Genomic DNA, 26,913 nt, shown 5'->3' on the forward strand with positions numbered 1-26,913 from the left:
GGAAGTTCTAAGTGCATTATTTCCCGACACTTAATTCTACACCCAAATGAGTTTATTGACTTTAAAACCAATTTCTAAAGACAGGTAAAGGACACTGGTAAGCCTCCAATGATGGCGAAATATCTCCTTCGGTTGTCCCCTAAGAAATCTGTTCTTCTGCTCATAAGGTGAAGTACTTTATTTCATATCTAACAACTTCTTAGATAATCAGATAAGTTTGCAAATAGGACATGACCGCTTATGAGAATTTTCTTAGCATACTAACATTTCTACATCTTTAGATACAGCTAAGAATATGAGGTTTCTTCTCTGCTTAAAAGCCTGCAGTGAGAAAAAGCACTGCAGTGGGTACCCAGGGTCTCAAAAACAGTCTGAACTCCAGAGTAGACAGAGGCCTAGTTTTCCAGGGTCACGGTGACTCCCTTATTCCCTGTGCTCTCCTCTCACCAGGGCACGGCCACTCCTGAATGTAAACGCCTCCCTTCTTTTCCGTATGTGCTCTCGGCCCCGCTTAGAACATTCTCTCCTGGTGATCCTCCAAACTCTCATGAGGAGTTACCTCCTCTGTGAAGATTACCCTCAGGCATCCTTATACCATGATACACACGCACGCACACACACACACACACACACGCACACGCACACACACACGTACACACACACGCACACACACACACAACACACACACAACACACAGGGTGGGGCAAAAGTAGGTTTACCATTGTAAGTGAAACACAGTTTATTCTTGTATTATTGTTTATTAATTATTTATTAATAAACAATTTATTAATAAACAATTACAATTGTTTATTATTTTCCATATGGACAACTGTAAACCTACTTTTGCCCCACATTGTATACACATGTGTAACGATCACATTAGTAAGACACAATAGCCTAATTGTCAGTTCAACTGTCGTTCCAATTAAGAGACTATAAATTAATGAAGGCTACCTTGATAATAACAGTGTCTAGTACATAGCCTAAAACATAGCTGATATATAATTTATTTAAAAAAAATGAATGTGTCATTGTCATCCACCTTTTATTCACCTCATCAATATATTTAAAACCAATTTAATGAACTAGAAGCCTGGAAAAACATTTGTGTGGCTTATCAAAATTCTATACAGGTCAGATTAAAACCCAGAACCAAAACACAGTAAGTCTTCATACACTAGTGAGACTGAAAATATACGAAGCCTTCATATAATACTCAGTATTCCAGGACATCACGCACCCCCTTAATATCAAGTCCGGGCCCAGCATGATAAAGACAGGAATTTCAAGAACTGCTGAATCTTACTGGAGTGCAGGGGTGAACTAATGGATTCAACAATTCAAAGTTAAAGTATGTTCCATTTTAAAAATAGCTTTATCTATTTGATGTCAAATAATGAAGCTAAATTTGAAAACAAACAAAAAGGTGGCGTTCTACTTAACTACAGCCACACCAATACCTTTACCCAATTTTTTATTTAGCTTTTGTGGGGTTTTTGGTTTTATCTTTTTTCTTCCCCTAATGAATACATTCTATCTCTATGCTGTTTCACTCCATATTTGTTGATATTCCAGTCTCTAGGCCACATTGTCATAAATAGAATAACTTTATAGATTATAGTCTTTATAGATTTTAAAGGTGTGTTCCTTGTTTCAGTGTTTTACCTTCCGAGAAATCACCCTTGAATGCAGGCTAAGTAGCTTTAATTTCATTTGAGAAAAGGGGGAAAAGAAATTGGTCTCACCAAACCCAAGCTTTTAGATTTGCAGGTAAACATCACTCTTGTTGGTGCTTCCGAATTATAAAAAGAAACACAATTCTCTCTGCAACAATAAGTGGTAAACAAAATCATAAATACCCCTCTATATTTTTATCCCCATTCTATTGGTGTGACTACTATTACTGGTAATATCTCTCATATTGATTGTTACAGTACAATTTTGGCTGCAGCTAAAACATCACATGAACACTGAACCATAGAACCAGGTAAATATGCTATAGCTGTTATTATACTGTTCCTACAAACACCATGAATTGAGGTCAAACGGAGACTGGGACATCAGCAAGAATAAATAGCCACAGAACAAAATTCAGCCTCAGCAAGAGACTTGGAGGCCTTAGGGAGAGAATTAGCATTCTTCCCCAATTTCCATTCTGGCATCTAGAAATCCTATTGAATGAGAGATCTATAGAAATAAATATTGTGTGTGTGTGTGGGGGGGGTATTCCTCTTCTCCAACCCCCAAGGATCATGAATTCCACTAGGATTAGGTTCTTGGAGAGCAGTGCAGCTAACTCACAGTGAACAGCAGGATGCTGTAGGGAAGCACCGCCAAGCACTTCCACTCCAGAGACAAGGGACTATCCTGGAGTCTAAGGAGAAATTAACCTTGTGGGAAAGTCAACTGTGACTGAGAAAAAAGTTTCCAAAATTGATGCTATTAAAATTCTTTCTCCCTAAAAATTCTAACATAATAACAATCATAACAAAAGATGTCTACAAAACCTGAAATGCAAAATTGTCATCAATTTTGGCTTTCTCTCTGCATTAGCAGAAAACGTTAGAAATATTTAAATTCTGTCACTTTAATTGGGCAAACACACTCATTGGTCCCTTACAATGACAATTCAATCATTCTCTTGTGTTTAACTTGAGCCAAGAAGAAATTCTCAGGTTGCCAGATTTGTCAAGATAGCTCTATAAATGATAACAGCAGGAAAGGAGAGCGTTTATAAGAAAGGAGAGTAATGGCTGAACAATCTTTCTGATTCACTTCCATGCAAGAGCAAAATAAAACCTTTGTTAATGTCTACAAAGGTAAGTAGTAAGCTGTACCATGCCTATAATGCAACTGTGGCTGTGTTGTATTTCGCAATGCAGCAATAGTTTGGCTCACAGTATTTAATTTTGTACAAGGGTACATGGTCTTGGTATACACTGATGTGTCTACTTCTTGTTCCCATATCTAAGGCCACCTCAACCCTTTACCCCCACCGAGAGCTGGGCTACCAGGCTTAGGACTTTCTAAGTCTTTTTGTTTCCAGGTGAACCCACATACTAATCTGAAGGTCTGACTTGGACTAAGGGTTTTTCCCCTATTCTTTAGATGCATGAAGCAGACTGCAGCAGGGTTGAATAGGCTGCTAAGTCTATGTTTAACACCCCTCCTCTATTTAACCCCCTTGCCTGCATGTCATGCTCAACTCTAGAACACCATTCATCAACCTTCTTCCTAATTACAATCTTCCTGCCCAATATGTTTCCATTAGGAAAGCTGGAAGATTAAGGTTGAGGAAACTTAGAAATAGGTGATCCATAAGTGAAGCTATTTTTTACTGAAGAAACTTTAGGAAGGTGAAAATGTCAGGAGAAGATTAAAAGTTGAAGCTGAAAACAGATAGGTCATAAATTCTCATTTATGTATTTACCCCTGATTACCCTAGAACTGCAGACAATAGTAAAGGGGAGACGAAGGTGGAATAGAAAGATCACCAAGGTCTGGAAGAATAAGCTGTTTTTTGTTTTTTTTTTTAATATACTTTTATTGATTTCAGAGAGCGGAAGGGGGAGAGAGAGAGAGAGAGAAGCATCAATGATGAGAGAGTCACTGATCGGCTGCCTCCTGCACGCCCCCGGCTGGGGATTGAGCCCACAACCCGGGCATGTGCCCTGACCAGGACTCGAAGCCCTATCGCCTGGATCCTAGGTTGACGCTCAACTGCTGAGCCACGCCCGGCCGGGTAAGCTGGCTTCTCAAACAGTTGGCTTAAGTAAACCTGGGCCAGTTTTTCAGTCTCTGTATGTCATCACTGTTCCAAACTCTGAAACCAATGGACTAGTGCAGAGGTTTCAGCTGCCCAGTAGAAAGCCTGCCACGGAGGAAACTGCTTCTCCGCCTCCTCCTTTCGCAAAATTTAAAATGATCGACTTGGCAATAAATTCACATTGACCTTGACATTTAAAAGTGATATGCCTGTAGAAATTCCCACATTCAGAAATTCCCCCCCACACACCAAAAACACACACACACACTCTTGGGAAAAAACAAAGCAAAACAATCCTACTACTCATCCGTTCCTAGTCGGCTCACTCCAGCCTCTCAGCGTGTAGTAATCATTTGGGCTACAGATCTTAGGTATATTTTCTCATTTCACTTTCACAGTGATCCTTTGAGGCTGATTTTTAAATTATTACTATGTTTTCAACCTATTCCAAATGACTGCAAGCAGCAGAATTTAGGAGTGATATGTAAATAGTCAACAAAACAAATAATAAATTTGGGGATGCTGAGGGTCCGTTGTATCCAAAATGAGGAGAGAAGGTTGGGGTTGATTTCCCTTCGGGTCGGTGGCACCACCTGTCCCTGGAACCGGCTGCCTACCTTCCTTGGCCCTCTGCGCGGATGCCGGTGCGCCCTGCGCGCAGTACACCTCCCGGCTCTGGATCCCACCGCCACACACGGGTCCCGTCACATGCCAGTGGGGGTCCTGCTGCTCCAGGAGGAGGGACACTTGGCATTCTTTCCACTCGGAAGTCCTCCAGGAATACCTGTGTGGTTTGATTTATTTAAAAGGAGAAGAACAAATAAGGAAAATATAAAATCTAAAGAAAACTTAAGTCATGACACCAAGTGGGCACAATAATCGCTCTTTCTAGGGTCAAATCTTTGCCTATGGCTAAGGAAGTCTACTGGCTTTGAACACTAAGTCCCTTTATGTCCTAGAGAGAAGTCACAGCAGCCTGGCGAGATGAGAGGCGTTAAGGAAGGAAATGTGGATAAACAGTACATTTTTCTCAGCTTTGAAGCTGTAAGACAGTGAAGAATTGAAAGAAGGAGTTGGAAACCAAACGAGCCTAATTCCTAGCAGTTGGACTTGTGATGGGGTTTCATGTCACAAAACTCTAGAAAACATGGTGGGAAATCTGGCCTTTCTCTTTTAATTAGTAGGATACTGTTTGAATATGTGAAGTTGGGAATATATTAATTTAAATGGGCTGAAATGACCTCCAACTTTTTAACTTTCTTGATAAAGGAAAGTACGTCTACCTGTGAAAGGTATACATATTAAAAATGAGTTAATAAAGTAACCCTGTATTTAATTGATAGGGACTTTTTTTCCCCCCATATGCAGATATGCTGCTGTTTAAACAGACTTAGCAATATGTCCTCCTGGCTTGTAACTGGTTTAAGACACATACTAATAGAAAACACACACAAATAAAGAGTGAAAACACAATGGAGTCTGGACACAACTGGCAGAAAACAAAACAACCAAAACAACACTACACTCATACCTAGAGAATTTTTTCAGACAGCACCCCCATTTGTGGGTTACTACAGCATTCCCCAAGGCCACAGTTTTAATGTAATTCTATGGCACTGACATAAATACCAGGAGAGTCATTAACTCCTGAAACAATAAACAAAACCCAAGAACATTTTCGTATCTGCTGTCCCATTTCAGATTTCAGGAAAAAGTTCTCAGCTTTGTGATTGTTTAAAAGAAAACAAACAGCAATAAAAATGGGCAAATGTCACCAAGACTCTGGCCTTATAGAAACAAGAGTAAAATTGAAATCAAGTAACGGACGTTGAAATCAGGAGGCAAATCTCTAAGAAACCTTATAGTGGTGAAACCCCTCATAATAAACGCCTTCCTTCTAAAAGGCGTGGAAGCTGAGAACCATTAGTCTTGTGAAAAGCCCACTGCAGAGAAAAGACTTGGATAAACCTTTAGGGTTTGTTGTAGCACAGCTGTTCCGCCTCTGCCTTGCTACTGTACTTTCCTATGGTTTCCAAGACTTGAACATGAGTGGGCTGGGCAAGAGTTTGGAGTCGAGTTCAGGTCCTACTTATGCTGGTGGATACAAACAATAACACGTTCCTAATTCCTGGGTGTGAGACTGAGAGAGAAGTTTGCCCAGAGGTAGCCCTTCTCCAGAGGTGAAGCTCCTAAGCCCTTCTCATGCGGAGTAGTCCCCTCACTCATATTCTCTATGGTCACTCAAGCACAAGGCCAGGTCCTCCTGGCTCTGAGTCTTAGGGCACAGAAGCTCTGAATTCCATGTCAAGACACAGCGAGGGAGGGGTGTGTTGGAGTAGGTGGCTACTAAGTGCTCATTTCAAATGCTCTTTCTCTAAAGCTTCCCTGAAAGAAGAGCTCTCTGGCTATAAAGATTGGGGGGTCTCCAAGGCTCCTATGACAGCAAATAAGATAGGCAAAAAGGGGGTAGGGGTGGTGTAGGTGACAAGCATGCGTTAGGCTCAAACTGACCCAGGCCTTGCCACTAACTTACTAAGTCATGTGACTTTGGCCCAGTTCTGCTTTCTCATCTGTAAAATGGGGGTAATAATACAAACGATGAGTTTGGCATAAGAATAAATATTTAATAAATACCAGTTCCCTTTCTTCTGTAACTTCTACATGTGCCTTTTGCCCCCTTGCTGCCACAGAAAACACTCACACACATAAGCACACAATTCACATTTTACTTATGAGGATGTCATTGATTTTACCAAAAGTCCTAATGTTAGAGATTTGGGAATGCCACTGGATGACTTCCAGCAACCCAAGTTCAGCAAAGAGCGTAAAAGAAGTTTAGAATTACAGCAAGTCACAGGAATTTGTTTGTTTGTTTGAAAGAAATGGTCCAGGCTGTAGGAACTGATTTTTCAATAGATTGGCCATGACCCTCTAAAAATTAGCAATGGAGGAATTTCAGAAGTCTCAACAGAGAAAAATGAAACGGAAAGTTTAATGACTTTGGTTTTGTGTAAGGTAACAAAAACCCTGTTGGTAGCTCATTAAGCAAAGACACACAAATTCTGTTCACTTGCAAGTGACAAATCCTCTAAAGAAATATGAGACTTTTATCACGATGGCTCAGAGACAGTTTAGCACTGGGGAGAAATGCCAGCCCAGCAAGTGGCAGAGGAGGAAGCCTCCCAGCAAAGGACTTCTACATTCTTTTTTTAAATGAGGGGCTTGTCATAGTCTTTGCTCATCCCTTTATCTTTCTTTTTTCAAAAGCGCTATCTATGTTTAGTCACAAATCACCAGCAGCCATGAAATCCAATCATCCTGAACTCCACTGACCTGGGAAAGCGCCTCTAGGATCTGACAGACTGAGGCATCAAAGCAGCTCCCTGGGCTCCAGCGGCTCCCTTGCCCCTTCAGAAGCTGTCACGGGGCTAGTCGGCCAGCCTCTGAGCAGCTTGGCTTTCGGGCTGCCTGGGACACTCTCTTTAACTGCTAAGTCCATGTCAAAAACCAGGTCTTTTCCTCTCTCTCTCTCCCAACTATGAAGCCTTTCAACACATCCTCATTTTGTCTCTCTGCTCAGGAGGGAAATACGAGGATTCTCCAAGGCCAGAGTCCTACCTCCTATGAATGAGCAACGCTTTGAAATCAGTCGGGGAAATGCCTCAGGTAGAGTTGAGGGCCATGGAAAGAAAGAAATTAGCCTATTCACACACTGACTTACCAAAGTGACTGTAAGAGCCACTTGCTTTTGTCAAAGGGTCCAGCTGAACAGGATCGACAAGGCATTAATTTATTTGGGCTGCTGCGGTGTCATAACACATCCCCCAAGTAATAATAACAACCAACATTTTCTGCATGCTCCCTCTGCGGCAGACAAGGCATAACCCATTTAGGTCCATTATTTCATTGAATCCTCCCAACAACACAGTGAGGAAATATGATTTCCCCCTCTACAAATGAGAGAATCAGCATAAAGACTAAGTAATACTTCTAAAATGACTTAATTAAATAAGTTGTGGAAGCAGGACTCAAAGTCAGGTTTACCTGATTCTAAAGCACATCTACTTAATGAAATGACAATCTGGTAGATTAACATAGTGAGTGGCAAGCCCGTGAAGCTTGATCAGAGGACATAGAAAGCAAATTCAGCCATCAGCCTAGTCGCTATGAGGACACGCAAATGTTAGTCTTGGCCTGCCAGTGACAACCGACTGGCAGTATTTCGCATTGCCAAAACAATTTTTCTCCCAGTTCAAACACAAATACAATTTGAGAATATTTTATAACCAACCTTTTTATAATTAGAGCACTGTGATGACATAGGGTCAAATTTGAGTACGTTCAGGAAATAACTGCAGGCAAACAGGAGAAACAAAACATAATCCAAATGAAAGAATCTGTAATTATAAAAGTTGAAATTCCCACTCTCACAGTCACAGCAGATGACTTTTTGAAGAAAAACACTTTTTCAAAGCTCTGCAGTCAATTTCCCCACATTTCTCCCTGGTGATTCTGAACCTTAGGTAAACCTGCCATCATCAGTCTCCTGAGAACAACTCCAGTGTCCCCACTATTAGCGAGAGAGCGTACAGTCAGCCACTCTGGAACCCCGACCCTCTGAAAATGCGAGCGCTGGTAATTAGAATGCTGAATGCACAGGGAAACAATCCGTACAAGGACATTTTTGTTAACATAAATACATGTAGGACAGACGGAGGCGGGAAGAATGTAAAAGTCAGGACTCCCTAAAAAAGAAATAGGCCTGCCCAAATAATCAGTGAACCACTTAACTCAACCATGCATTCATCATCTTTTCTTTCAGTAAGTAATTCTTGAGCTCTAGCTATGTGCCAGACACAATTTCAGACAACAGACATGCATAGCAGTGAGCAAGACAGAGTTGGTGACCTTGGAAAGGTTACCTTCTCCGGGGGCAGACGGAGAGAAATGCATCAATACATAACATGATGTCAGAAAATGCAGGGGGGAGAGGCGGAGAGAGCTATTTCGGTGCCATGCCCAGGGCAGGCCTCAGAACCCTGAATAAAATGATGGAGTGAGCACAAGAACAGGGGGGCAAGGAGTATTCTAGGCAGAAGAACAGCATGTTCAAAGATCCCAGGGAGGGAGAGTGCTTGGTATTTCTAGGAAAGTACAGAAACCAGGTGAGTCAAGATAGGAAGGGGAGGGCCAGAGAAAACGAGGGGTGGTCAAGAGGCAGGCTACAGAGAGCCTTGCAGGCAGAGTAAGAACTGTGTTTTCCAAATGCACTAGAAAATCGTCAGAAAGCTTTGAGAACAGTAATATAATAATGCAATTTCAGTATTAAAGGACCACCCTGGCTACTGAGTGAGTAGACCATGGGGGCGTCAAAGGAAGGAGACAAATTTGGAGGCCTTTGCTGGGAAAGATGACAGTGGCTTCAGCTGGGGCAGTCATAGTCAGTATGGTGAGAAGTGATCAGGTTCTGGATAAACTGTGAGGGTGAAGACAACCTTCTAATGAATTAGATGAGGATGGGAGAGAAGGAAGGGAGTGAAAGATGCTTCCAAACTGTTTTTGCTCTGAGTATAAGCAGCACAATTTCTTGGCACTAAATTCTTAGATGAGACAGCCCAGGAACAGGGCACAAGAACCCAGTCACCCGGGAAACCATGCGGTATAACTCTGAGATTCAGTTTTTCTTCATTTACCTCCTAGAATCTGTTTTCTGAATCTTTCTTTCTTGAAACTCATCACCCAGTTTCATCATACACTCCCCATAATTTTAGCCTACTCTTAGGAAATGGTCAATAAATGTAGTCACATCATACATTAAAAATTAATGTTAAATGTTACCGTTCGAAGGAGTTAAGGAAAGGGGTCTTCTAATGGTGGAGCTACATATTCCCATCAAGAGACACGAGAGACAAAATCTAGATTAGAAAAGCCCGCTCGACGCCCTGAAATTCAATCAGCCGGGTTAGCCAGCTCTTCTTCCTGAGGGTGATGATGTCGAAGCCAAGGAAGCCGGTAATCAAAGTGTCCCCCCAACGGAAGTGGGGAGAGGAGGGTGGCTAAGGAACTAATTAATTGCTGTGAAGTAATGAGCAGCGACATCCGAAATGAGCACAGCCAAAATGAGAGAAGTAGGCACTCTTAGCAACTATTTTTAAAAGACCTCCATCCTGCTAAGGTGAAAAGGGGGTTCTAATAGCGGCAGGTGGCGGGACCATCAGGGCGTCACGGCAAGCTCTGCCCTTCCGAACGCAGGCCTTGTCCCTTCCAGGAGGCTTGGGTTCCCTACAAAGAGTTGGCTTCGTTTCTCCTTTTTCTAAAGGCTTAGACTCCAAGCAAAGCAAGACGGAGGCGTAGAATCTTAAGTAAGTTAATGATGGCAGACGGAAAGAATAATTGCATCCGCTAATGGTCATGTTTTGACTAAGCATGTTTTGCAAACACACTTGGATTTGAAATGCTGTTTCGAGGTATTCAAATTAAATGCCTGTATGTTAAAAATTAGTTACTGCAGTATGACTAATTTATGATGTCTGTTGTCCCTTTAAAGCTGTAAATGCATTTAGAAAGAATTAACTTGAATTTTTTTTTTTTGCTGAACAGACAACCAAAATAAAGGGAACCGATCAAGCTTTCTACATTTTATGCTCTAGTAATTTTTTTATTGACTAGAGTGGGACTATTGATTATGGAAAGCTACTCTGAAGTGCAAAGCTCTTTGCTCTCCGGCAGACGGCTCTGCCAGCCAAACTCCACATATGTATTATTAATAGAGTCCCATCGCTATGCACAGCACTTAGCAGTGCGTTAACCTCCTTACACTAACAGGGAGCAAACCTTCTGTCCTGGAGGACTTCAAGTGGCACAGTGGGGACTCATGAAACTGTATGCATCAGTGAAAGATGGACTCAACAAAAAGGCATCCGTTTCCCTCTGTTGAAACATTTTACAGACACTTTGAAACAGTTGTTTCTTTCCTAAAACAGATTCTCCTGAAGGTTCCAGTTCATGGCCCTTTTATTCCTTAAGCGCTGCTGAAAAGCTGTTCAATTAAAACAATAAAAAACTCCTCTAAGAATTCGTCTGGCAACCATCTATTAAGCCCCTGTTATGTGCAGGGTGGGAGGCGCTGTGGTGAATGGAAGGAGGTATAGAAGGTGTGGCAGAGGATGGACATGCCCTTCTGCTCTGGAGGCAAACTTCTCCAAATTCAGGCCTGAACTCATCCCTCACCCTTTATGGACCTACTCGTATAACCAGAGACAACAGAAATTTTTTAGCTGGCAAACCAGACAGGTTGTTAGCAGAAGCAAGGCGGTCCCTGGGGACCGCCTCACGCTTGGTGTGCCTCTCCCCTGAGTCAGTGTCCTCATTGGATCTCCTTGGTGATGGCAACTTCAGCTGTTCTTCATAAGAAATGACTTTGGGTCCTCCACACGCATATTATATAATAAGTATAAGCATGAAATAAAGTATCCTGAACACTGTTCAAGAACTGCCCTAAATTTGAGCATTCATTCATTCTTCCATCCATCCACTGTTTACTGAGCATTTACTGTGAGCCAGGTACTTTTATAGACGTCATCCATTCTTAGAGGACATAGTTACTATATTCTGGATGTTTTAGTGTTTAAAAAGTATATTACACCGGATTCTTAAGATGAATAAAGTAAGTGAACACAATTGTAGAGTCTTCAGTTTCCAGAATTGCACAGTTCGGGCTGAAACAGGAGGTGAACAAACATCTCTTGGTGACATGTCAACCCCAGCACTACCTTTGTTCCAATGGGCAAAGGAAGCCAATGCTCGAGCCAGCTTTTACCTGCCCTCCTTTCCCTTGGCTCTGTTACTGGCTTTAATATTCACCTAAAAAGATCTCAAGAGAAAATGATTTTATCTAGAATATCTAAAATCGGTTTCAGGTCCTTAGAGAGATCCCAAGGAGACGTAGGCTAGTCATGGGGGTTTGTTTTACAAGGGAATTAAAGTGGCTGCAGGAGACACACATAAATCTCTTAGTATGAGTCTGCACAGATTAACTTTTTGTGAAGAATCTCTAGATTGCCCATAATAAGGATAAATTCATACATAACAGAGACAAGAAGGGGTGGGTGATAAGAGTTTATCTATTCAGTGCCAGACCCGACTAGTGAAAGTGTTTTACAAATCGGCTTTTCTGTGCAGCAATATCACGCAGTCTACATAATACTATCAGCCATGCAGCTTCTGCCCTGAGATCTTTTAAGAGCTTTACTCTACATGGGCCACTGTCACCTTTTACTGGTGCTATCTTGTATTCTATCTCAAACTCTAAATGACCAGTTATGAAGGAAGACAGCCAGTTCTGCATGAAAGCCGTTGCCTCCTGGTTGGGTGGGTCATCTGAGCTGCCACTTCCAGGAAAGATGTCTGCAGCTGATGTGCAATATTCTTGAGTGTTGCTCTGTCTTCAACCAGAATGGACTCTGCTTAAATACTCGGGATCTGCAGTCAGGGCTGGTTCAGCCTCAGGTCCTAAGCTCTCTGACGTTAAACGTTTAAAACAGTATAGCCCCTGGGTCCTCTGTCTTTCTGATGCTCTCTGGTAAATGGCCACCTGACAATTTACGGTCTCAGAATGCTTTTCACCTTCCTCTTAGTTGCATTAGGATCAAAGATTTTGGATATTAAGTAGAACATAGGAAAGTATCCAAGTGCCAAGGTACCTTGTCTTTCAAGGCTTTGAGGCAGAAAACAGCACAATGCCTAAGGTCTTAAAGGTCTATGGTAGGAGATAAACACACCAAGAGAAAAGGTGGCAAGTGACATGCAAATTCACCCCTTCACTCATTTCTATCCCTACCCCATAACATACAATATGAGCACTTAGTGTTATGTTGGAGGGGGGCATAAAATTACAAGTAGACTGTGTAATGACGGAGGAAGGGGTCTCTAGACTATGTATGTCTTAGTCAAAAATAGCAAAGGCTTAAAACAAGCTTACGGCTACACACAGAGCTAACTCCTGGTAGTGCTAAAATTTCCCAAGTTAGCACAACATACACCAGTCTGCCTCCTTTCAAGTGAAGTTAGTTGCTTCAAGGCAACTTCCGAGGTGTTCTGGTCTCAGGGAGTGCTTCTGGAATGGGTTCCTCTTGGTCACAATTCCTTTATGGAATCATGCCCTAGGGACTGGTATTCATACTGTTTGGAGCTAAAATGCTGGTCTGTGGAGGCCAGAGTAGCACCGAAGCTATGCAACTGAAGATCCTTTTGAGCAGCACTCATATGCAGGAACTAGAACCCTTTCTAGCACTGCCCTCTTCTTGGAAGAACATGCTTCCCCTAATTACCTAAGTGGCAGACTTCCTCACTTCCTTCAAGACCCCGCCTCCACCCCCAAATGCTGTCCGTTCAAATGAGCTTCTCTAATGAGCCTGTTTAATTCTGTACCCTGAGCTCACCCCCTATCACCGCATCCAGAAGCCTCAATCTTTACTGCTCTAATGTCTTACTTTTTCCACAGCTCACACAAAATATATAGTTTATTTAATGTGTTCTATTTACTTGGTGTGCATTCCCTGAAATGTCAGTCCCATGCTGAAGGGGGAACTTTATTTTGCTCTCCGAGGTGTCCCGAACACTTGCCACAGTGCTTGGCACATAGCAAGAGCTCACTGTGTATTTACTGAGTGACTGAACATGTCTCCTACAGCAAAGACGGTGGAAGGGTAAAAGCCTGACTATATTCTAAGACAGTTTTACAAAACACTATGAAAAGTCACAGAAATGTACATTTTCCTGCAGGAGACAAATGTGGTGAATGAAATTGTCTGACACGTGTGAATTGCTCATGAATTCTGGGAAAGGAAAAATGGTCATTTTTGTTCCCTAATAGATTTTTGTTTCCATCTCCCTTGTTCTCAATGAATTTTAATCACCGATGTCAACTAGGAACAAGTCAGTACACAGCTTCTATGCTTTCCTGCGGTAGAGGCCACAGCTCAGATGGCAGGAAACTAAGAATGTCAGCCAATGTTAATTTGTTGTTGTTACTTGTGCATGCTCCTATCTACCACCAAGTGGAATCAATTAACACACCATTCTCCCCAGAAACACTGATTGGTATTCAGTGAATTTTCTAGGATTCCTATTTTCTGCAAATTCACTATCTGAAAAGGTTTTTTTGTTTTGTGTGTTTCTGTGTTTGTTTGTTTGTTTGTTTGTTTGTTTGTTTTTAATGTCAAGCTGACCCTGGCCAGGTAGCTCAATTAGTTAGAGTGTCATCCCAATACACCAAGGTCACATGTTCAATCCCAGTTCAGGGCACATACAGGAATCAAAAAATGAATAAGTAAATAAGTGGAACAAGAAATTGATGTTTCTCTCTCCCCCCTTCCACTCCTTCTCTTAAAAAACCAATTAAAATGTTTCTCTTCTAAATAAAAAGTAACATAAAAAATAAAAGTTACCAAGCTCAGTGACATCATCAAATAGCAGAACTAAAGGGCCAGTTCACCACCAATGAAATGTTTCAGCCTCTTTTTTCAAATATGAAGGTAAAATAAAGTGAAGATCAATACAGAAATTCACCTTGGGCATATCTTGAATAACTGCCATTCCCATTTTGTTGGGAAATAAGTGATACATATATGTATATGTTTAGCCTTAGCCAGTTTGGTTCAGTGGTTAGAGCGTCAGCCTGCAGACTAAAGGGCCTCAAATTTGATTCTAGTCAAGGGCATGTACCTGGGCCTCGGGGCCCAGTGGGAGGCAACCAATCAATGTGTCTCTCTCACATCCATGTTTCTTTCTCTCTCTCTCTCTCTCTCTTTCTCTCTCTCTCTCTCTCTCTCTCTTTCTTCTGTCCACTCTCTCTGAAAAGCAATGGAAAAAAAATCCTCTGGTGAGAATTGAAAGTATATATATATATATTTAAATTATATATATGTGTGTGTGTGTGTGTGTGTGTGTGTGTGTGTATGTTTATATGTACCCATGTCTTGGTGTGTGTCTTCACTGTGAATATCATGAGAGTCATTGTGAAAATGAAAAGAACACTGACTTTGGAGCCAAGGGGCCCTCTATCTGAATCCGAATGATACCAATTTATATACCTTTTACTCTCAAAGCTTTCCCTTTGGATGATAAACTCTATGTTGTTATAAATAATCTTTATAAACTTTCTGATATAGTCATTGCCATCTGTAAGTCTTCAATAAGCGTAGTACTGATTTAACAAATGTTGATGCAAGTTAACTTTCTTGGCATCATTAGGAAGGCCCCACCCTGACTTCTAAGAGAACTGTAACAGTTATTAACAAAGAAAACAGAAGTAGAAAGTGGAGTGATGTCTATAAATCAACGAACTTATAAATATCTGGAAGATGTCATTACCATTTCCATGAAAGGCATGAAGAAAAATGCACCAATATCAAGGTCAACATTAAACCCAGATTCTATTCCTGGCAGTTTACCATTGAGAACCTTTCTGAATTTTGCCTCCATAGGGAAAAAAGATTTCCAAATTATCCATAAGAAATAAGTTTATGCCCCATTAAATTACTACATTATGCCTTACAAGAAAAAGAGAGATTCTCTTTCTGAAGGAAATAAGAACACCAGCAAATAGCAACAATAAAGGTCACCATTCTTGTATGCTGAGCACTGGGACTGACATTTTATATACCTGGTATGTAGCTTTTCAAACTTCAACCCAAGTAGCATAATTAGACATATTTTACTGAAGACTTAACTATCTTAGAGAAATTGTATAGCTTGTCCAAGGACACACAGTTAACAAGCGATGGTGATGCAATTTTAATCCAGGTCTATCCAAGTTCAAGAAGGACAGAGATTCCAAGTTTTATGCTGTTTCCAATACCATGCTTTGCCTCCAAATTAGTGATTTGAAAGACTGGACACATCCTCAACACACAGAGGGAAAATTCTGTGAGATAATTTCTTAATTTGTAAAGAATCATGAACTGTACCTACTGTCTCTGCTTTTGAGGTAAAAATTAATAAGAATCTAAAGGGTCAACATAGTAAAAAAATGAGCAATCAGTAATGTAAAGAGTATACTGAACCTACACTGACATCAAAGGTGAGGTGGAAGAAGTGACTAGCTAAGAATCTGCCCCTCTGTCCACTTCCACTACCCAATACACACATCATTTCAGGTTTAAGAAATAGCCAGGTCCTTCAAAACACCTATTGAGTTTGTAACCCTCTACCCTTCCCATATCTGCAGATGATTTATTTCTACAAGAAGCTATTTTTTGCCTCATTTCATTTTTTGCTGGGAAAATGATTCTCAAATCTTAGAAACTATAAGAAACTACAATAAAGGTCTATCTCAAATAGCTGTAGATTTAACAGATATACTTCAGGGCAGCTGTGCAACAGGAGTTACCATAAATCCATCCCAACAGACTCTGAACAACCAGCCCCAAATAACTTCTGTCATTATCAGACTGGGCCCGTCATGAGCCAACAATGCAAAGGAAAATACACGGGAGACCTTTTCCAAGGGCTATATAGCCAGAAAAAAATATAACCAATATCAAGATGTTAAAATATAGCTACTAATCGATGGTAACCTTTTGTCCAACATTCTTTGGCTCCTGGGGGGGGGGGGTATGCTCTACAATAGAAATGCCACAGGGTGGCAGCAAGATCTGGAGACAGAACTGAATGACAAAAGGGGTGCTCCCACTCATTTACAAGGTAACCTCAAGGATTATTTGGTCTCTCTGAGCAGTCATGCCCTCACTTACAAAATGAAGGCACTATAAATGGTTTCTTTGGTTGTTAAAAGTATTAGGTATAACATGGCAGGTAATGATAACTAATGGTTTTTGAGCATTTATCATGTGCCAGGTGATGAATGAAGTACTGCTAGTAGATGTATAAACTAGATGCTAGAATTTAGTCCCTTGCTAAAATTCACATAACTAGAAAGTCACAGAAATAGGACTGGAGCCCAGGGAATCAGTACCAAAGCCCATGCTCTTAACCACCCGTGCAGCCTAGCATGGGACTCTGCACCGAGTAAGGACTCAACAAGTCATGGCTACTGTCGCTATTGGTAACATCCCTGTATCCCATAAAATGTGGCCAGGTGGAAAACTGAACACTCACGGCCAGAATGCACAGTACCTGGGGCACGGCTGCAGAAGTTCTCCGTCAACAATGCAGGCCTGTTTCTCCAGGAGCTCAGGGCACTCCTTTCCACCTCCAACGGCAACGTGCTTCACATGCCGGCTCCGGCTCCTAAAGCCCGGCGCGAGACTCCCTGAGCGACACGTCTTGGAGCAGGGACCCCAGGAGGACCACTCGGTGATCTCACAGTCTTTCGGCATGACACAGGACTGGACAGTCAGAGGGAAGGAGTCTTTCATGCAAAGGCTAAAGGAACACAAGCAGAAAACAGTTGGCCACAGATTAAACCGATGCAACTAACACTATGAGGGGCCTGTAACTAAAGAAGAAATTGAAATCTGGTTTTAGTGTTCAGATTTGAGGATTTAAAAAATGTTAGAGGCATCATGATACAATATTGAAGGATGAACATTTTAAAAATGCATGCTCTGTTTTATCTGAAACTGTGAACTTATTTCACTCTAGCAAGACACATATGTAAGGTGAGTACACCTTGTAACGGAGGTTCTCCTAGAGTGTTTCCACCGACAATACAGCCTAAGGTTACCATTTCTTCACTGGTCCCCAGGTGTCACATGCTGCTTGCCCTTCACAGGCATGCCACAACCTCATGAGCTTACATATTATTGTGTCTGTTTGTAGATGAGAAAACCTTGGCTCAGGAAGGTTAAATCATTGGTCTAAGGTCATACAAAGGTAAATGTAAGCTTTAGAGTATTCATCTATCCATTCTGTTAAATACTAGGCTATAAAAAACACACAAATGTGATAGCTCCCTACATTTTTAGCCTCTGAGCAGAAATTTCTTCATCTGTAAAATTTGAGTGCCATCAAATACTAGCAATCTAATTGGTAAACAGGTAAATAAATAAAAATAAAATAATGTAATAAACTCAATATAAAAGCATTTCTAATGGATGATAAGAATGAACACTGAAGAGGCACTGATGGGCCACCTGGAAAGGCAGGGGTGGAGGTGGGGCGTTCTAACAGAGGACACCTGAGCGGTATTTTAAAAGATTAGTAGGAGTCTCTCAGGCAGAGAAGAAAGACTAAGTCAAACAAACAGCATATTAAAGACTTGATATAACACTCTGTGGGGATGGGAACCAGTGGTATGCTAGAAGTAGAAATACCATTTCATAAGACCCAACTGTTACATTTTCAGGAATTTTGCAAGCCAGTTGATTTCATGTAAGTCAGTTAAAATCGGCCATGGCAGGAGTATTTATACTACAGATATCAGCAAATGCAACAAATCAAGCCCTGACACCTGACCCCCTGGGGCTGGTGCTTAAACATTTACAGGCATACCGCTGGGGGAAAGTAAAAGCCAATTTGTCAACTGTCATAAATTTTTTAAAGTGTAAAGAGGAAGCGAATAGATATTAGGTACGTGGGATCTTCAAAAGTATGTCTGCAAAGGCTTCGTATCAAGGGCTAAGAGTTTTGGATTTAATCGAACATTAAATAACTTACGTGGAGGAAAATCAGAATTACATAGCAAGATAATATTTTAAATATTGATTGGCATTCTTTTACTTTTGTTACTTTCTTGGTGTTAGCCTTTCCCTTATTCAATCTAAGTTATCCATTGCTTTGGGGGAGGAAGGATAATTTTGACAGGAATGTAAAATCAAAGAAAGAGTCAATGTTAAAATACTGACTTTCAAAAACTGGGCCTATGATATCTTATGGGGTAATGAGCTACAGACAGGATTTGGTAACGGTTCCTCTGTACGTGCCTAACAAAGGAGAGAAGTATTAAAATGAGTCCAAGTTTCTAACTTGGGAAAATACGTAGATAAGAGAGCCACCCACAGAGAAGTGGATTCTAGAAGGTGGTGTGAAGGGGGAAAATAAAACCTGCTCATATGTGACCATACTGATGAACAAGTCATAGTGAGGCTTCCACACTGATATCCTCATGAAGCCATGGAGAGCTGGTGTCTTTCAAAAGTCACAATAACGTAAGATAAACCTTTGGCCCAGTATTTCATTTTGAAATCGAGTCAGATCATATTATTTCCTTCGAAATGAAAAAGGCAATGTATACTTTATTACCATTACTCATTCCAGGGTGACATTCTAGGGGCTTGGAATCAAGGCACACTGGGAAGAGCATTCTCGAAAATGTCCCACCTGATACAGAATGTACCGTCACTGTGCAAGGTGCAGGCAGAGAGAGAGGGACACCTCTTTCTATTGTAAAACAGAAAGCCCTTGATCAATAAGTTTTTAGTTTTTGACTTTTCAGAAGTTGTTATTGGCTGAGATGTGTACGCCCCCACCCAATTATATGTTGGAGTGTAACCTCCAGTACCTCAGATGTGGCTGTATATAAAGGTGGAGTCATTAAAGAGGTAATTAAGTTAAAATCAGGTCACTAGAGTGGGCCTTAATCCATTGACTGGTGTCCTTATAGAAGATCAGGACACAGGCACGCAGACGGGGAAGACTATGTGAAGGCAAGGGGAAGACGACCTTCTACACGCCAAGAAAAGAGGCCCAGAAGAAACCAGTCCTGTCGACAGCTGATCTTGGACTTTTCAGCCTCAGACCTGTGATGAAAATAATTTCTATTGTTTAAGCACCAGTCTGTGGTAATTTGGTAAGGCAGCCCTAGCAAACTGATTCAGAAACCTAATAAAGTTTTCAATTTGTGTGTTTTCAGGAAGAGCTTCCATTTCCAAGGTGGACTTTCTTCCTTTTATGAAGGAGGTCCCACACTGTGCAACTCTGTCCACAGAGTGGTTTGTTTGTTGAGGTGGTGGTTTGTTTCGCCCCGTTTACCGGCTTTCATGCTCTGTAACTCACCTCCCCTGAACTGACTTGTGCTATTAGACCAGTACACTGAACAATGAGACTCCAATAGTACAAGCACTTACATGGAGTTGTGAGATGATTCAAGGGTTCTTGTGCTTTTAGAAAGGGTTCCTAATTCTTGGAAGTAGAAAGGAGATTTCGTTGATTACATATTTACTTTTTTTTTTTTTTTAATATATTTTTATTGATTTCAGAGAGAGGAAGGGAGAGGGAGAGAGAGATAGAAACATCAATGATGAGAGAGTCATTGATCAAACCCGCAACCCAGGCATGTGCCCTGACTGGGAATCGAACCCTGATCGCCTGGATCCTAGGTCGATGTTCAACCGCTGAGCCACGCCTGGCTGGGCACATTTACTTATTTTTAATGTTATTTTCACTAACCAGCCTCCTTGGTTAAAAAAGTGATTATAAAAGGCACCACAGAAGACCCTGGTCTAATTCGATCTGTGAGATTCCATTGTACTGAAATGGCAAATCAGAATTGAATTGCAACTCAGAAATACCCGGGTCCTGAACTTGGCATCACAATACATTAGCATTGACCTTAGCCTCTTGGCTGCTTGGTTTCATGACAGCAGGAAATAAAAGAATAATAAAATGTGACCTGCTCACACCCCAGAGTTGTGGTGACCTTCAGTGTAAGTAGGAGCACCTTGTAAACTAAAGCCCATAACAAGGATTCTTGTCTACAGCCAGAAGTGGGGATCGACCCTTTCAGAGAAGATGGTGGCCTTTTTAAGAAAAACAGACATATCCTGTTAATTTGTCTTTTTAAAAAAGTGATGCTACAGTAATTGTACCTCCTTGACATTTATAGAGTACGTTGTCATTTATAAATTACTTTGCAAGTATTCAACTGTAAAGGAAAACTTTGAAACAAAAAATGACTCGAGTAATTCTTACTTCCTCTGGGAATACAGGGAAATAAATCTCTTTACTTACAAAATAAGGACAGAAATTCTTATATGATAAAATAACCAGAAAAGTACCTTCACTTCATTGACACTTCAATTACTACTTTACAACAAAATTAAATACAGCAAACATTCAGAAAAGAAGAGAAATATAATAAATGCTCCCATTCTTTATTAGCAAAGTCCAACATCTGCTTCAGATTTCATTAAATAAATTTTGAAAATTCAAATTTAGGTGAAATCTCCTGTGTTCCTTGCAATCTCAATTCCATCTTTTTCCCCAAACATAGCCACTGTCCTGAAGTTGATTTGTATTATGCTTTGCTGTGTTTTTAAAGTTTAACTAAATATGTATATGTTCATAAATAGCACATAGCATTCATTGTTTTGCATGTTTTTAAAAACTTTGCTTAAATGCTGTTTTATTCTGCATATCACCCTGGCAATTATTTTCCTCACTGAATACTATGACTTCTGAATCTATCCGTGTTGATAAATGCAAATAACAGTCATTCACTTTTATTAGTGAGTCATATTCCAATGTACATGTATTCACTCTCCCATTAGTGCACCGTTCAATTTGCTTAATTTCTTGCAATTTCTCAGGATTGTGTATTGAACCTCCTATAACATATATTTATTTGTTACACATGTGTGAGAAATGTTTCCTAGTATGTTTGGCTGCAGTTGAGCAATAGATATTCATGTTATCAAAGGTATTAGATACTGTGAAAATTCTCCTTTCATACACGTTCAAAATTCTTGGTATTATTAGACTCAGTTTTTCCAAATCATTGAGAAATTGCAATTTTTTTTTCATATTACCATTAAATTTTATATTCTTCTCACATCTTTAGTAGCTATTCAAATTTTCTATTCTAGTAAATGGTTTTTCCTACTGTTTGTCCATTGTAGTTGGCTGAATAATGGCCCCTGGAAGATGTCCACACTCTAATAATCTCTAGAAGCTGTGAATATGCTATTTTCCATGTCAAAAGAAATTTTGCAGATGTGATTGTTAAAGATTTTGAAAGGAAGAGATTATCCTAGATTATGCAAGTGGGCCCAATGTGATTACAAAGGGTCCCTATATGAAAAAGGCAGAAGGGCCAGAGACAGAGAAGGACATGTGGTAACAGAATCACTGGTTGGAATAATGCAAGGCCATGAGCCAAGAAATGTGGGCAGCCTTTAGAAATGGGAAAAAGCAATGAAGCTCTGGAAAAAACACAGAAAAATGTCCCCATTTCAAGAGTTCTTAACTGTTAGGTTTCTGACCTTCAGAACTGTAAGATAATACAATTTGTATTAAGCCTTTTAGTTTTTTGTGATGTGTTACAAAATCAATGGAAAACTAATATCCCCATTTTTCTATGGGCTGCCTTTTTCTTTTTGAATTTAAGAAGTACACTCACATACATATATAAATAATGATAATAAATAAATAGACATTACACACATAGATTTTATATAGCAACCTATTCTTCGTTCTATATGTTACAAATGTATTTTCCAATATTTTATTTCTAATTTTGTTTATAGTGACTTTTTGCAGTAACACAATTTTTTAGTTTATTGTTCAGTCTTCCCTTTATAGTTTGTGCTTTTTATGCCACATTTAAGATTTTTCCTTCATCCTAATGTCATAAAGTTATGCTCTCATATTTTTTCTTCTAGGAAAACTTTATACTTTCCAATTTCATTTTTAGGTCATCAATTAATTTGATATAGATTTTCACATATGGTGTTATATAAGACCTCCAATTTTGGAAACATCAACATTGCATACATTCATTCTTCATATTTAATCTACATAATTCTAATATTTTTTCTCTATGTTCAGTGTATTTTTTCTTTCAAAGAGATTTTTTTCCAAATTATCTTTGAACTTTGTATTAATTCTTAACACACATTCCAATCAAATATTAAATGTCTAAGATTTCTTTTTCATTTCTTACTTATGCTTTATAATAACATCCTGCTTTTATTTCATGAATGAAATATATCCCTTCATGTCTTTGACAATATAAATTATAACTTTTTTTTACTTTAGTGATCTTCCGCTTTTATGCATTAGAATCAGGTACCACGAGCACAGATTGGAAGCTCTTTGAATATAGGGGAACACTCTTCAACTAGTAAACAGTACTGTTGACTGATTATGCAGAACTCAGGCCATTTTATTTGGGACCCTCAAATGTTGGTCTCCCAAAGTCTTTACTCTTTAGCTCACCATTTTTTCCAAAATAGGAATCCTCCTGTCTCTTGTGTTGTGGTTATAGACCTGGCTGCTGGCTTTATGAAAGCTGATTAGAGAAAGAGAGCTGCCAGGGACTATTATTTAACCTTCATTTTCACAGAATGATGTTTCACACTCACACAATGGTCTGTAGGTAAATGGAATAATTTTTAGGCACATTGAACACATTTGTCCTCAGAGTTATGTACCACCTCTAACTCCTAAATCTTCCAAGAATCTTGTATTAGTTAGAAGAGAACATGCTACACTGTGGTAACAAATAAACCCTGAAATCTCAATGGTTTAACAGTGTTCATTTTCATTTCCCATCGTTTCATGCAGATAACTCAGGTCTCCTAGAAGGCACTCCTCTACCTGAAGACTTAGGATCCAGTTTGTATCTGACTTATAGATTTACCATCTATAATATGTGGCTTCCAAATTCACCTTTAGAGAGGAAAGGCAGAGTGGGAGGATGGCCCAGAGTGATTTATGACTTTAGCTAAGAAGTGACTTCTGTTACAGCTGCCCACATTTCATTGGTCAGATCTCAGTCAAATGCCCCCAATAGAACTGCAAAAAAGACAGTGAGATATCTTTCTGTGTGTATTGAAGAGGCACAGTGTGAAAACTACAGCTTTGTGTCTGCTGCAGCTGTGCCATGTAAACTGATACGCTTCTTGAACACCTTCCGACTGAGGGGAACCTTCAGCTTTTCCCCTCTGCTAAGTAAATCACCACTCATCCATCTGCTTTCCAGCTCCCAGATCTGTTGACATTTCTTTTCAGCTTTTACAGCCTTTCCTATTATTTTTGTCCTTCAGAGTTTATGTCCTTTTATTCCTTTTCTTTATTTAAGTGGGGTTTCAGACTATAGCAGTAATAAACAGTTATGTTCTTTTTGCCCCATTTAACCAGAAACCTGAAAAGTTATTTGACAAAAAAAAAAAAACTTTGCTAAAGTCACATAATGACCAATTTATAAATCACCAAATTCCTAAAGAGCTAAATCTACCTTCACATGGAAAAAATACTAGTTAAAAGTAATTAAAAATATATGAGTAAAATATCAAACTGTGAGTTTCATTTCTACTAATCTTATTCTAATATATGCAATATTTGTTTATAAAATGTAATACTTCCAAGGAGGAAGGCAACAATTACCTAGAGGCATCTGTACAGACTTTCTTAGACTGGCAGCAATTGTTGACTTACTCGGTCTGAAGGCATAGCTGTAAGATGTAACCAGACTCTCAAGAGTTTCTACACTTTCCTGACAAATTCACAGTCTGCTGCTCTATGGTCTACTGAAGCGTGGATGTGTGTGGGGGGGGAGGGGGGCAGGACTCACTCCCAGTGTAACCTAAAGGAGATAAACGTCTGCGGGTATAAATATCCATTGATGATTATATCCGGGAAAACACAAGCCATTCTTATGCTTCATCCCAGTGAACATGAGGTGCTCCTGGAGGGAGCACTGACTGCACTCTGACCTCCTTGAGCGACATGCCCCTTGGTTCCTTTCTCACGTTTTGTTTCTGTTTAACATGCAAATGTGTGAGACCTTCAGTGTGTTTGTAGATGCTAACTTGAAATGAATATAAGTACAGTTTTCTGAAATATTTCCATGGAAATGAATTACTTAAATAGAATTTTAAGCCTGGCCGGGCGTGGCTCAGCATCAACCTGGGATCCAGGGGATCGGGGTTCGATTCCTGGTCAGGGCACATGCCCGGGTTGCAGGCTCGGTCCCCAGTCAGGGGCGTGCAGGAGGCAGCCGGTCAATGACTCTCTCATCGTTGATGTTTCTATCTCTCTCTCTCCCTTTCCCTTCCTCTCTCTGAAATCAATAAAGATATATATATTTTTAAAAATTTTTAAAAAGAATTGAATACTTCCAACATATGCTTTACAGTTAAGAACTTATTTTTTAGAAATGAAAGTACAACTAACTAAGGATGCACTTTAGAAAACTTAAGAAAACAGTGGGCCGTTTGAAAGCACAGTTATTCCAATTATTAGCAAAAAAACCACTGCTATCCCTATGGTAGCAGCTTGCACAAATTATAGCATAATAATAAGGGAACAGTTGCTTTAGGAGCTTATGAATTCAAATATAAAGAATGATTCCAAGATGACATCATGAATATAACACCGTGGAATAAAATATGAATGGAGAAATGAAGAGAAATGAACCAGAACTGAGATAGGCTTTAAAAGAACAGATTTGGGAAATCAAATAAAATATATGCTATTTATTTTAATGCTTTTGATTCCAAACTAATACCATGTTTCTGCCACCAGTCAACTAATAAGAATGGCTTTTTAAAATGAGAATTATAATGTGAAGGAAAAAAGCATGTAGACACCAAGGTTTATATGAAATATCTGGCAGCTTTAGAAACTAGGCTAAAATGTGAGCCGCCTACCACAAGATAAGATGCAGCAAGTAAAAACATTTGAATAAACTGAGTTGTTTTTAATGTGGTCTGGAAGACAATTTGAAAAATGTAAGAAATAATTTAAAATTACTAAGAAAACATATTAAGAATTACTGAGAAATTTTAGCTGGACGATTATGAGTTTTATTTTCCCTATAACCTCTTTGGCCAAATTAACCTGAGGTAATTTATGCCTTGTTTGAAAAAAATAATGCTTCTATTAGTTTAGAATTTATACCAACTGGGGACACTGCTTGAACTATATAACATTTTTCTCTCTAATTCTCAATAACATAACACTGAGCTATTAAAATACCTCTAATTTCTTATTTTGATTTATACCACTGTAAACTTTTCAACAGTTAATAAACCTAAAATCATCTATTAAAATGAAAATAGCGGTAGGAAATTATATTTTAAATATGCTGTTCAGTTGCTTCCGTGGAATAGAGGTTAGTCTATAGATGTAAGGTAAGTACACTTATATTGAGATATTAACTTCTTGGGAAGGAATATCCTTGAAAGTTACATTATATCAAAATGTAATGTTTTTAGGATTCTGTTCATTTCTTGATACTAAAAAACAGTGTTCAACAGAGATATGAAATGCAGTGCAAGTCTCAGAATAAAAGATTTAATCTTCTCCAAATTTCTTAGAATACTAAGAATAATATGTAGCTACATATTTGGGGTGTGTGTGTGTAAATGGTTGGAGATGAAAGCAACATCAACAACCATCTCATGGTCTCAGCCACTACCCTCACTTTACAGAGAAGTAAACTGATACCAAAAAAGGTTACATGATTTTTTTTTTTTTAATGAGCACACAGCAAAAATATAAAATGGCCAAGACTAAAATTAAATTCCTCTGTCCTTTAGATCAAAATTATGTTTACAGTTAATCCATATGGCAGCTCTGAACACAGGCTCAAATGTGTAAGACCTGATAGTTGCACTGAGAAAGAAAAGCATATCTTGACTTCAGGGTGTGGAGAACATGGCAATTGCCTGACTGAATTTCTCCTACCACGACTGTCCCCTAAAAATATCAACAAGGAGAGCAAATAAACCCACACTGGAGACAGAGAACATAAACACACACACACCTTCAAATCAGATGCAAATAGAAAAAATCCTAACAGATTACCCATTGGCCGCCTACAGATGCAACTTACTGGGTGTGGAAAGTAGAGAAGAGGCATCCTAAGAGATTCCATAAAAAAGACTACAGAGAAGTAGATATTAGATGAAACAAACAAATCACTTCCAGTCAAAGAAAGTTCACCAATAACTTCAGAATACGGACTGTGGATCAGAAAGTGGGGACAGCACAGGCACAGAGAAGGGCCTTGAAAGTGTGCAGGACTGGAAGGGGCAGGTTCGGAGGAGCAGTCCTTTGGAGGACAATTATATGTAGAAAGAATGTCTGGTCGTCCTCAGAGATGAGACAGTAAAGGGAAAGAAGGAAATAGTGTGGTGAAATGAAGGAACCTGCAGAAACAAAGGTGAAACAAGACAGGCCAATCTTTCCCCACCACTGCTACCAGCAACAGCATCCATAAATAAAACTTCACAAAAGAGGGC

General features: G+C 39.7%; 1 protein-coding gene across 1 annotated transcript in view; it reads right to left on the reverse strand.

Moving 5' to 3' along the window:
- Nucleotides 1-26,913, reverse strand: part of THSD7B (thrombospondin type 1 domain containing 7B) — a 630,654-nt gene that overhangs the window by 446,567 nt on the left and 157,174 nt on the right. Inside the window, exons 3-4 of the mRNA XM_087819873.1 lie at nucleotides 16,904-17,152; nucleotides 4,384-4,550 (exon numbers count right to left, since the gene is read on the reverse strand). Coding sequence (XP_087675999.1) covers nucleotides 4,384-4,550; nucleotides 16,904-17,152 — 416 coding nt within the window. The remainder of the gene's footprint in view (nucleotides 1-4,383; nucleotides 4,551-16,903; nucleotides 17,153-26,913) is intronic.

The sequence above is a fragment of the Miniopterus natalensis genome, chromosome 8 (assembly GCF_054644295.1).
Source record: "Miniopterus natalensis isolate mMinNat1 chromosome 8, mMinNat1.hap1, whole genome shotgun sequence".
Lineage (NCBI taxonomy): Eukaryota > Metazoa > Chordata > Mammalia > Chiroptera > Miniopteridae > Miniopterus > Miniopterus natalensis.